The sequence below is a fragment of the Mytilus californianus genome, unplaced genomic scaffold (genome assembly GCF_021869535.1).
Source record: "Mytilus californianus isolate M0D057914Y unplaced genomic scaffold, xbMytCali1.0.p SCAF_3, whole genome shotgun sequence".
Classification (NCBI taxonomy): domain Eukaryota; kingdom Metazoa; phylum Mollusca; class Bivalvia; order Mytilida; family Mytilidae; genus Mytilus; species Mytilus californianus.
Window position 1 is genome coordinate 29465760 of NW_026262679.1, and position 13109 is coordinate 29478868.

Consider the following 13109-nt stretch of genomic DNA (forward strand, 5'->3'; position numbering starts at 1 on the left):
AACCCTCTCTCTTACCTCGTACAGTGGTGAAACAGTACAACATAAGAATAACTATGCAAAACTATCAACGAAAAACAAATATGATAAACAACAAAACATGACAACCACTCAATTTCAGGCTCCTGATTTGGGACAAGCACATAAAGGATGTGGGGGGTTAAACTAGTTTGAAGGCGTCAACCCTCATGACAGGAAAAGTAAAACTTTGAATGAAAGAGTTATAACCTTATTTTTAATAATTTCTTCAATGATTAACGGAGAATTTTACAAACTAATGTTCTGTATCATATATCAGTCCCGAAGCACTGACTATTGGGATGATTTGACCTTTGTCGAGTAACAGTCCATCTGCAGTCGTATCAACCTATTTCTGGTAAATGAACATACATGTAATACTCTATGAATTTCGTACGTCTTTCAGGAATTTCCTTCATCAGGAACATTTGAAAGCCAGGATGTATAATAGCAAAGAAACGTTCAAAGTTTTTTAACAAAAAAGGGACATAAAGAGAATAGTCAAATTCCTATGGCGTCACCTTTAGTAATCTCTTGGGGATCAATTATCTCTTTTGAAAGCTGAATCTATAATCTATAACAATTTTTCTGAAAACAGGTGTTGTAAATGCGTGCAAAGAAAGATATGATATATTGTTACTTTTGTGTTTTGAGAGTTCGTATCAGTTTTTCTGTAGTTATTCATAGGTTCAAGTATATTTTGATGAACATTTAATGTACGTTTCGCATTAAGTTATTAGATGTACTAAAAACGTCCAATATGGCGCAACTATCTCATGTATTGTTATAAACGTTACCGTTGGGTCAATATTTTAAGCTTGTAGTCAAAAGTGTGCACTAATGTTTTCATAACTTCAAGAATTGATATGCCTAGATTGGGCCTAAATCCATCAATTGGAAACACAACTCAAAATACTGATTGATTCAGCCGGGAATTATGTCAGGCAATGGGTTATACTCGAGAAATCGTTTTTGTGTTTATATCACTTTACAAAACCTGCTTGATAAATGAATTAGGTATTGACAATTCACTTGAAATCTCAACATATCCCCCTACAACACTTACCAAGGAAGAGATCCTAGATAATCATAGGTCTGTTGTATGTTCTTTGGGAATTTCAACCAAAGATTGGAACTTTCTTCACTGTATTGAATACCTAAATTACAAACAACGTTATATTGCTGGATCTTCCAAGTGCTTTACGAAAGCTCTTCTTTAATTATGAACAGCAATTTTAAAAGCCGGGCTTTTTAGTTATTGTGAAACTACCTATTCTAGAGGTGGCTTGAATTGAGATGTGGATACTAAAAAAATCCTAAGATCTTCTAGAGTACATTCAATATAAGACTCTTTCATCTAGCAAATAGTATTAAACATTTGAATGTTCTACATCTAACACAAGTATTCCCTATTAAAAACTAAAAGACAAATTGAAAGAGTTGGTCCTGCTTTGCTTCATAAAAAAGAATGGCCAATGTAGATACAAGTGTCTTCTTTTTGGAAGAATTACATTTGGTAAATCATACTTTGTAAAAAATAACTCTGATTCTAACAAACAATCTCTGAAACTAACTTTATCACGTAGCTTCATTTTTTGATTGACAACATATCTTTTACGTTTGGAGGACGTGTTTTTCAACAGAAAATCGACACTAGGATGGAAACCAACACTTCTTGCCGACTTGTTCCTTATACTCATATGAGGCTGATTTCATACAGGAGCTTCTTAGGAAAAAACAAAAGAAGCAGTATCCTTTAACTTCACTTTCCGCTATATATATGAGATGTTCTCTCACTAAATAATTCAAAGTTTGGCGACTTTGATGAACGCATCCAACCCATCGAACTTGAGATAAAGGATACAACAGATACAAATAGGTATGCCTCATATTTCGACTTATATCTCAAAATTGACAATGAGGGTTGGTTGAAACAAAACATCACGGCAAAAGAGATAATTTCAGCTTCCCAATTGTGAACATTCCATTTCTATATAGCAACGTTCCAGCAGCGCCTGCATACGGAATATATATCACCCAGTTGATACGATATTCCAGGGCTTGTATGTCCTATAATGATTTCCTTGAGAGGTTTGCTGCTGACAAGGAAGCTTTAAAACCAAGTGTTCCAATTGGTGAAGTTTAAGTCATCTCTTTAAATTTTACGGACGCCAACACGAGTTGGTTGACTGTTTGTACTTACACGAGCAACACGGCCGGTACCACATGTGGAACAGGTCTGCTTACCTTTCCGGAGCACCCCTGATTTTGTTGAGGTTCGTGTTGATCAGTCTTTAGTTCTCTAGTATACTGTGTTTTGCGTACTGTTGTTTGTCTTTTTGTCTTTCCTTTTTTGACTCGGTGTTGTCAGTTTATTATAGACTTATTAATTTGAATGTCTCTTTGGTGTCTTTGCTCTTTTATATTAGTATGTCCGTCTTTTTTATAAATTGTGTTGTTCAGGGAAATACTGTAAACCGGGAAATTTTCGCGCCGTCTTTATTTCGCGATTTGCCAAGTCAATCTAGATTCGCGCCGTTTTGAATTCGCGATTTTCCGATGTCCAGAAAAAAAAATTATTTAAATTTTAAAACTACATACTTGTTTGTGTACCGTTAATTAGTGAACGATTTTAACCATGTCCGTCGGTAGTAACTTAATCTGATATCGATCAATAACTTGTTTGGACGAGTGAATAGTTTTCATTTGTAAATAAAAAATAAAATTTAAATACATTAGTTGTTTCTTAAGCTATCGTAGTGGAAAGATGTATAAATTTCTGATTAAAACTTCATCACCGAGGCCTCCTTTACTTCCGAAAACGGACAATCTGGCATTTCAAAGTGCAAATACAGAGGTTGAAAATATCTTAGTAGACAATTCACCTGTTGGTAAAGGTGGCACAAAACGTAAACGGGGAAATTACAATAATTATTCACCAGAGGTTCGAGCTAAAATGGCAAAATATGCAATTGAAAATGGTGTGCAAAATACTGCAAGGAAATTTACAACTGATCTTGGAAGTCCTGTGAATGAATCAACTATTCGGAGCATAAAGTCTTCATATATAAGACGTGGGTTACATAAACAATTTGAAAATGCGGCCGAACTTCCTAAAAAAGATCGTGGTAGACCTCTTCTTCTTGGGAAGTATGATGCAGAGTTGCTGGATTATATAAAAAGCATACGAGAATTCGGTGGTATAGTTAATAATCAAATAGTTATTTCGTCTGCATAGAAACATTGTAAATGTATGTAAATATATCAGTAGTTATCAAAGGTACCAGGATTATAATTTAATACGCCAGACGCGCGTTAAGTCTTCCTAAGACTCATCAGTGACGCTCAGATCTAAATAGTTATATAGCCAAACCAGTACAAAGTTGAAGAGCATTGAGGACCCAAAATTCCAAAAAGTTGTGCCAAATACGGCTAAGGTAATCTATTCCTGGGATGAGAAAATCCTTAGATTTACGAAAAATTTAAAGTTTTGTCAACAGGAAATTTACTTAAATGACCATATAATTGATATTCATGTCAACACCGAAGTGCTGACTACTGGGCTGGTGATACCCTCGGGGACGAAACGTCCACCAGCAGTGGCATCGACCCAGTTGTATAAATAGTTATCAAAGGTACCAGGATTATAATTTAATACGCCAGACGCGCTTTCGTCTTCCTAAGACTCATTAGTGACGCTCAGATCTAAATAGTTATAAAGCCAAACCAGTACAAAGTTGAAGAGCATTGAGGACCCAAATTTCCAAAAAGTTGTGCCAAATACAGCTAAGGTAATCTTTTCCTGGTATAAGAAAATCCTTAGATTTACGAAACATTTTAAGTTTTGTCAACAGGAAATTTACTAAACATATAATTGATATTCACCGAAGTGCTGACTACTGGGATGGTGATACTCTCGGGGACGAAACGTCCACCACCAGTGGCATCGACCCAGTGGTATAAATAGTTCATCTGTTCCAGAGGTTCTACAGTTATTAATAAACGTATCATTTTCTACTATGAATCATGTATTCACGCAACCAACGCTAAGAGAAACAAAACTTCAGAATTGACAACCGTAGTAATTTAACCCTCGTACTCGTAGTTACAAGTTTTATGAGAGTTTTATTTGATTTGAGACTATATAAGACTTTTTACCACAAACTACTTCAAACCTATACTAAATTCTTCCATAGATACAAAGATTTGGTTTTGAAGTTTGATTTATCCTGTAAAAAACTTATTTCAGACGGGATAGCACATCCTAATTGTTGCGGAGATGTTGTTTATCGAGCCCGGAAAGTTAGAAACGTTCCTGGTCAACTTATCGATCCTTTAAATAAATCTATTCTAAAAGGTTACCAATTCAACACTATAATTAGATCTTGGAATATTGTTTTTATTGGAATTCATATTGATTTTGTTATCAGTAAATTGAAATCAAACTAAATATTATTTTTATATACATATGCACATTCGTGGGTTTACAATCTATCGATACCTTTATCTTGGCATTGCACAAGGTCATGTTTTTCTCTGTTTATGACGTCTTTGCACTAAATCCATTGGATGTGTGATGTGTACTGATTGATATTTTAGTCTAAGATGCATGTTTTTTTTTTATTAGTTCTTATTGGCTTTGAACTAGGTGTCAGTACTCTCATATCTGTAATTAGTGTTTTTTCGTTGTGGGGATGTATAAGTTCCCTGACACGTCCAATCTATGTTTTTGTTAGATGTATTTCTATTTGTATCCATCTGATGAATTAAGCTTTTTTCAACCGATTTTTATAGTTTGTTCTGATGTTGGCAGTCAAAATTCTACTTCGTCAAAATTTTCTCCCAATTACGCCAGTCAATTTTTACAATCGTAAAAATGGAAGAATTGTAGGGATGACACGCTATCAATTAAGCTCTTGAAAACCGATAAATTTATCCACATAGCACCTATATGATCCTTATAAGCCAGTTGTATTTTAAAAGACAAATGTATCTACTAGCTATTGAGTATCATTTAATGTACTTTTCTTCATTCAGGCATCTTAAAACTGTTATCTGATCGGTTGTCAGGTGGAATTTTCAAAAGTTAAAAACTATTCAAAAAAATTCTAATTAAATATTTCGAGGAAGGGCAGACTAAAAAAAAATTAGATGTTGAAGACTAATAACCCTAGATAACATACACAAAAAAATGAAGCTTTTATGAAGTTACGCATTTTTAAGATCGAGTTGGAAAGTCTGTCGTCAAGTACTTTTAGTAAAAATTAGTAATTCGAACACACCAACTCTGTTGTTATGACTCATTAGAAAGGTATTTCACTTGACCCATATATTTCATTTTTTAGTACTATGAATTTATAATGTTATTGAATCAACATGTAGCCTTAATAGATAAAAATAATAGCATCTGAAGCGAGGTGATGTATCAAATATATTTGCTTTATCCGTTTTCAAGACAGAATAGTCAACTCAAACACGCCCGAACATAAAAAGGTGCACTCGACTTTCTGTTTTCGATGCAATTATTGCCCATTTTGGGGATTTTTTCCCCAAAATCTATCGCCGGGGGTAGAGATGCAAATTAATGTTTTAGAAAGATCAATCTATTATCTTTCTGTGAATTTGTTTTCGGTGGAATTTATGCTTATGCACAAAAAAGATCCACTAGCATTTGAACCTGCCACAATCGAATGTTTTATGAAAATGTATTTATAATTTCAAAGTTTACAAATATCTCGAAGCTCCATACTATAATTTAAGTAAAAACACGTATATAAGGTGCATCAAATCCAAATTATGCACCTGTATTAAACTTTTAAAGCCTATAGAAACAAACGTAAACAATTCAACACGACGGGTGCCACATGTGGAGCAGGATCTGCTTAACCTTCTGGAGCCCCTGGGATCACCCCCAGTTTTTGGTGGGGTTCGTGTTGCTTAGTCTTTATTTTTCTATGTTGTGTCATCTGTACTATTATTTGTCTGTTTGTCTTTTTATTTTTGGCCATGGCGTTGTCAGTTTGTTTTCGATCTATGAGTTTGACTGTCCCTCTGGTATCTTTCGTCCCTCTTTCATAAATACCAAGTTTGCTTTTTTTACCTTCTCAAACAAAGAGTTCTGTTTCTTTTGTTTGATTTCAACTTGGATTCCGCCTGTTTTACTGTTACACCACTATTCCAGGTTAGGAGGAAGGTAGCGCCTTCAAACGAGTTCAACCCCGCCACATTCTATATGTGCTTGTCCAACGTCAAGAGCCTGTAATTGAGTGGTTGTCGCTTAATGCTGTTTTTATATTTGTTGTTCCCTTATTGTTTTGTATAGTTTGTTCTTGTATTGTGTCTTTGTACCACTGTCCCATATTAGGGGGAGGGTTTGGCTGCAACAAACTGGTTTAAACCTGACACATTCTGTATGTGCCTGTCCCAAGTCTGGAGCCGGTAATTCATTGGTTGTCGTTTGTTGCTGTGTAACATATTTGTTTTTCGTTAATTATTTTGTACATAAATTATGCCGTTAATTTTCTCATTTGAATTGTTTTACATTTGTCTTTTCGGGCCCATTTTAAGCTGACTATGCAGTATTGATTTTAATCATTGTTGAATGCCCTACGGTTACTTATAGGTGTTAATTTCTTAGTCATTTGGTCTCTTATTGAGGATTGTCGCATTGCCAATCATACCACATCTTCTCATTTTTATAATTAGTAAGAAACGGAAATTACGATAAAATTGGAAAGAAGCAATATTGAACAGTTGTTACTCTCATACGCTATCAAGCTTATCATTCCCATATAATGGATAACCATATGACATATTGTACATCCTACTTCGCTGACAATAGCTATGAGTGAGAGGCAACAATAGTTTACCGATGTTCAGTTGTCATAAATACATACAGAAAATACAACAAAATATAAGGAAATCGCATGAATGAATACTTGAGGGATTTCAATATAGTGTTTTATGATAATATTCTGCAAAGCAGTTTAAATGTTTGCACCAAGTAAAATTTGTTCATGTGTGACACCTATAAACCGTGTCTTAATTCAGTCACTGTAAAACTTAAACCTAGAAAAAATGCCAATATTGTTTTTGTTGAAGTAATAAGATGGCTACAGCAATGTCGGCTTATGTGACATGATTAAGTTGCTTAATATTCAACTTGAGGTACATTACATTTTAAGTTTACAGAACAGATCAGTAATAATATTACCTTAGCAAGTTGTGTAACTCATCGATTGAAGCAAACCAGGTATTGAATTAAATTAGCTAAAACTTGTATTTAACAATTGTTTACATTGTGCTATATACCTAGATTTTATAACCTTTTTTACATTTTAAAGGATTGGCAAGTGCTTCTTCTTCATGCAATTATTGCTGATCGAGATGATTATGTATCGTCATTGATTCAACATGGGGTAACATTCGATCATAACAATATAGACACTCTTTATAGCGAGGTATGGTTAGATATATCTCTTTTCTTATTTTTTATTGATCATTTTGTGCTCAAACTGTGCATACATAAATTGTTACAAGACATAAGTGAATAAAATTAATGACATTCTTATAATTGTTATTTTGCGACAAAGAAATAGTAAAAATTTACAAGTCTACGATGTGAATATATAGTATATGATACATCTTAAGAATACTTTGGAGTTCATTAAATATACAATCATATTCAAAATAAATTAAATAAATTCCATAAATCGACCCATCTGTCGACAAATAACTCGTGTTTGTCTTTAGAAAGATATAAATATTCTAAAATTTCCAAAAGTCTTTTCAAAAATTTAAGGAAGGCTTGCACAGATATTAACAGTCTGTCTAATTGTGTGATCTTTACATAATTAATGTAATACTTTGCCTGTAGAATACAATAATTTAAAACTAAGTTATCAGAATTCAAAACACCAAAAATAACACTGTCTTTACTCAAAAATAGTCTTACTCCAAAAAAAAAATACCACCAATAAGAAAATTCTTTCCAAAATTGTTTTATTTCTGTACATTCAAAAAAATTATGCTCTATACTAGTAGTTTCTATCTCTTTACAACTGGTTCATTCATTAGTTTCAGAAAGTTTATATTTTTCAAGAAGATAATTATGAGAGACTATTCTCTGTAAAATTTTGGAAGGCATGTAGTTTGCTTTCTATAGTACATTTAAAGGCCAGTGAATAAATATTTTTTCCATTTTTTATCACTAATTTCTGTATTAAAACTTTCTTCTCAACTTTGTCGTGAAATAGAAGAAACATTTCCCTGATCGATAAAAAGTGAATAAACATCTTTAGCAAATAATTAACTGAAAGGCATTTTTTATTCTCATGCTCAAAAACAAATCCAAATGAGCTGCTGTTAGGTGACATGTGTTGCTGTATTACCAAATCTTTCCAGTCACGTGGTATAGCAAGTTTAATGGATAGAATGTCTAAAAAAGTAACATTCAGGTTATATTTTTGGTTAATAGCGTCATGAGACAAAAATTCGCCATTGTCATCTACAATATCATTGATGAACCTTATGCCTTTCATGTACCAAGCTCTGTAAAAAATACTCGTTCTGTCAACTTTGATAAAAGGATTGAACCAAATAAATTCTTTTCTCACATGAAATGCATTTAACGGTTTGAAAAACTCCTTGAAACGTTTCCAAGCAGATAACACTCCTTTATAAAAAGGAGGTGCTTTTAAATTTAAAAACTCAAATTCACAACTGCTTATAATTAAATCCCCTGAATCAAAACGCTGGAAGAATGCCTTGGAAACATGTTTTCATTTGGAGTCATGATCATACAGAAATCTTTTTATCCACATAATACGAAAGGATAACAGCTGTTATTCAAAATTTGGGGCTTTCATTCCCCCCTCGCTAACAGACTTTTGAATAACTTCCGATTTAACTTTCGGAGTACCACTATTCCATAGAAAACTGTTAATATCACGTTGTATTTTAATTACGTAAGATTTTGGTACATGAGTAGAAGAAATGACATAAATAAGCTTCAATATTGCAAGTGATTCAAGAATTACAATTTTACCGATCAAGGAAAGGTTTCTGATCTTCCACATTTTAATTATTGATTCCATTTTTTCTATGCATGTATCTAAATTAGAACTTTTTTCTATGCATGCATCTAAATCAGAACTAACCATTTCTTCGAAAGCATTAAATTTTAAACCTAAGGTTTTAAAACCAACTGTGAATTTAATGGGAAGTGCACTTTCTTTGGTGAATGTATTTCTTCCAATCCATGTTGCTTCGGTTTTAGAAAAAAATAACTTTTATCCCTGAACACTTCTCAAAATCGTTTAAAGAATCCAATAAAATTTGCGCAAAAAATACATCTTTCAGAAAACAAGTGGTATCATCAGCCAACTGTGAAATTTTTATTTCAGTGTCTCCAATTTTTACACCAGATATCTGATTATTCTTACGAATACTTATTGCAAGTAGTTCCGCGACCAAATTAATAAAATAGGAGACAAAGGACACCCTTGTCGAACACCTCTCTCAATTTTGAACGGAATAGAACTAAATCCATTATTAACGACAAGACTAGATATATTTGAGTATAAAGTTGAGACCCATTTCCGGAACTTGTTACCAAAATTAAAACAAACCAATGCTTTTTGAATAAATTTCCATTCTAGCATATCAAACGCCTTTTCAAAATCGACTAGTAATATATGACCTGGCTAGCGTTTCACAAAAAATCGTACGATCTACGTTTACGATTAAATTTACGTTTAGCGTTAGATTTTAGCTACGAGTGTTTCACAAAGGTGATCGGTGACAGCCGCGTTAATGTCAAAAAAAGAATCTTTCTTTCAAAACCAGGAAGAAAATTCATATAATCGTAATTTGAAATGGTTATCAGTTTTTTTTTTTTGTATTGTAAATAGGTTTTGTGAGGTAATTGTCCCGTCTAGTTTAAAGATATTATTTTGCTTTTGTTTTATTAGACTAAATTGGCTGGTGGTGTTTTTTTTTTTTTTTTTGCAAACACGGTCTGTTTTTGATATTGTTGAAGAATGATGAAATCATAGAAAAAACAGACAAATTCATTTGGACTCCGGAATTTCTTGAATCCAAATCATCATGAATTTCTAAATTGTTTACATGAAATTATAAGTATCTTCAAATGCTAATTATGACTTGGTATAAAATTCATTAGGCATTGTGATAGTTTCTGATGCGTGTCTAGGTTTTTTTTTTTTAAAAGGAACCAACTGTCAAGACAACATTGAGACTTGGACATGTAAAAGGTATATGCATATTTTCATTTCTTATTTTATAATGCTATGCTATGCATTTGCTACTATGTCATCCAATGAGGAGATTAAAAAAAAATAAAAGCATAAATGTCTACGTATTTTTTTTTTTTTTTTTTTTTTTTTTTTTTGTATCTGGATTTTGAAGTTTTTCCCAAATTTCTAATTCATTTAGATGAATACGCTATAGTTTCCCTTTATTACCTAGAGATGCATAATCAAGAGACGCACAACCTACCGTGGGCTCCCTATACAATAAAAAAATATAATATTTTGACACAAAGAAAATGATATTCTTAAGATCCCAAATTCTAAGTTTTAACATGTTCTTCCAGGAGAGTATTCTTTATCTGAAGCTAAAATTCAGTGAAGGTGTGGTAAATGTCAATGAGACTATATCTGGCATATTCAAATAATAATAATAATAATAATAATAAGTTATTACGAACAAAAGTATTGAGAAATGAGAAGGAAGTATGTGAAATTTTCATGTTTTTGAAAATGGGGTCTTGAATTTATTTTTCTTTCATCAAGGTGGGGACTTTAGGATTTGAAAATTTCAGTTTTTTATACCGACAAATTTGAAAATGAAATTTTATTAGTATTAATATAAACAATAACATAATGGCAAAGTGAAATATCATATTTTTCAAATTAACCTAGTATTATAGAAATATTTTAAACGAATAGAACAAAGCAGGTATCGAGTACGGGGTTGAAACATACATTTTATACCTAAAAAACGCGAACCTGATAGAGCGCATGGCAACTGGTGTAATTACATTGAAACTATGGATTCATAACATTACATTTATGTATATAAATAATTGTGTTCTCAATTTCTGGACTGTTATTTGTTTTAAAATAATCGTAATGTATATACAAAAACGTCTATTAAATAAGGAGCACCGTCCTTCGCTTTGGTGTATAATCACAGGACATGCATTAGATAGGGTATGTTTGCTAGATAGATCTAGATAGGGTATGATTGCAATTTTAGCTTGACATATATATTTATTGTTAGCTTCATAAACTCACGTGTAAAACGTTTCTTTGACATAGATTAAAGAACTAGTAAATAAGCGTTTATAATTTTCTTATTTGAGAATATTTAGTACCAAGTTAAGTGCATGCACGACTGACGTACCAATCCCCCTTCATGAATTAAAAGCAGATGTCCCTATAGTGCTGTGTGCTAACTCAATCACTTCTCAGTTTTTATGGTCAAATATTTTGATTTTTTGGAAGTAAGGTGCTCGTTTTAGTTAAATTGAAATAAACTTATAATATATATAAAAAATTGTAAATTTACGTTTATTCCAGGAATTTAAATTTCAGTTACTTATGATTGGGACAAGATAACATGAATAACGTTGCAATTATTCTGTTCATTCAATGGAACTTTATAGTTTTCTGTAAGACAATGTAATGTTGTTGATTTTAACAAAATGTCAACAGGTTTAAAAATCGATACGATTTGACTTACGACTGCCTGCTAACACTCGATTGTTTACAATCAAACTTACGATAGTTTATAAAACGGTCAAAAACTTACGATTTGCCGTACGACCGACGTAAGATCTAAGATTGTCGTACGATTTTTTGTGAAACGATGGCATGGATAATTCTTTTATGTAGTAAACAATATAATATCAGTAATGAGTCGTAGATTTTCACCAATGTATCTACCAGCCCCATATCCCGTCTGATCTGGATCCATAACTTTGGCTAATAATTTGTAATTAAAATTTAAGAGAGGAAGAGGACGCCAGGCCATCGTTTCACAAAAAATCGTACGACAATCTTAGATTTTACGTCGGTCGTACGTCAAATCGTAAGTTTTTGACCGTTTCATAAACAATCGTGAGTACAATTTTATCGTAAGTTTGATCGTAAACTTACGAGTGTTAACTGGCAGTCGTAAGTCAAATCGTAGGGATTTAACCTGTTAAGATTTTGTTAAAATCAACAACATTACATTATCTTACAGAAAATTAAGTTCCATTGGATGAACAGAATACATGTACCCATGTTATTTTGTCCCAATCATAAGTAACTGAATTTTTTTAAATTCCTGAAATAATCGTAAATTTACCATTTCTACATTTGAGTTTATTTTAATTGAACTAAAACAGCACCTTGCTTCCAAAATTCCAAATCTTTCACCATAAAAACTTAGAAGTGATTGAGCTAGCACAGCACTTTAGGGTCATCTGCTTTTAATTAAGGGGGATTGGTAGTACGTTCCATGCAACTTGTCGTTACTTGGTACTAAATATTCTCAAAAAAGAAAATTAAAAACGTTTATTTACTAGTTCTTTAATCTATGTCATACACAGCATTAAACACCCCCAATTGTGGCGTTCTTCACGGCGTTTATGAAGTTAACAATAAAAAAAAATTTATTGGTGAAGTTAAAGTTGCAATCATCCCCTAGAATGCATGTCCTGTGGATATACACTACATCGGAGGACGGTGCTCTGTATTTAATAGACTTTTTTTAATATAAATTACGAATATTTGCAAACAAATAACAGTCCAGAAATTGAGAAAACAATAATTTATATACATGAATGTAATGGTTAGAGTTGTATGCTATGAATCCATAGTTTCAATGTGATTACACAAGTTGCGATGCGCTCGATCAGGTTCGCGTTTTCTTTTGAGGTATAAAATGTATGCTTCAATCCCGTACTCTGCTTTGTTCTTTTTAATTAAAAACATTTTTATAATTCTAGGTTAATTTGAAAACTATACATTTCACTTTGCCATTATGTGATTGTTTGTGTTAATACTTATAAAATTTCATTTTCA

The 13109-nt window shown here is 32.5% G+C and overlaps 1 protein-coding gene across 4 annotated transcripts in view; it reads left to right on the forward strand.

Moving 5' to 3' along the window:
• The window catches only part of LOC127734322 (transient receptor potential cation channel subfamily M member 8-like), a 78215-nt gene that overhangs the window by 26355 nt on the left and 38751 nt on the right, over positions 1 to 13109 (forward strand). For all 4 annotated transcript variants that reach the window (XM_052244157.1, XM_052244158.1, XM_052244159.1 and 1 more), the window contains exon 16: positions 7359 to 7475. In XM_052244157.1, the coding sequence (XP_052100117.1) occupies positions 7359 to 7475 (117 nt within the window). The remainder of the gene's footprint in view (positions 1 to 7358; positions 7476 to 13109) is intronic.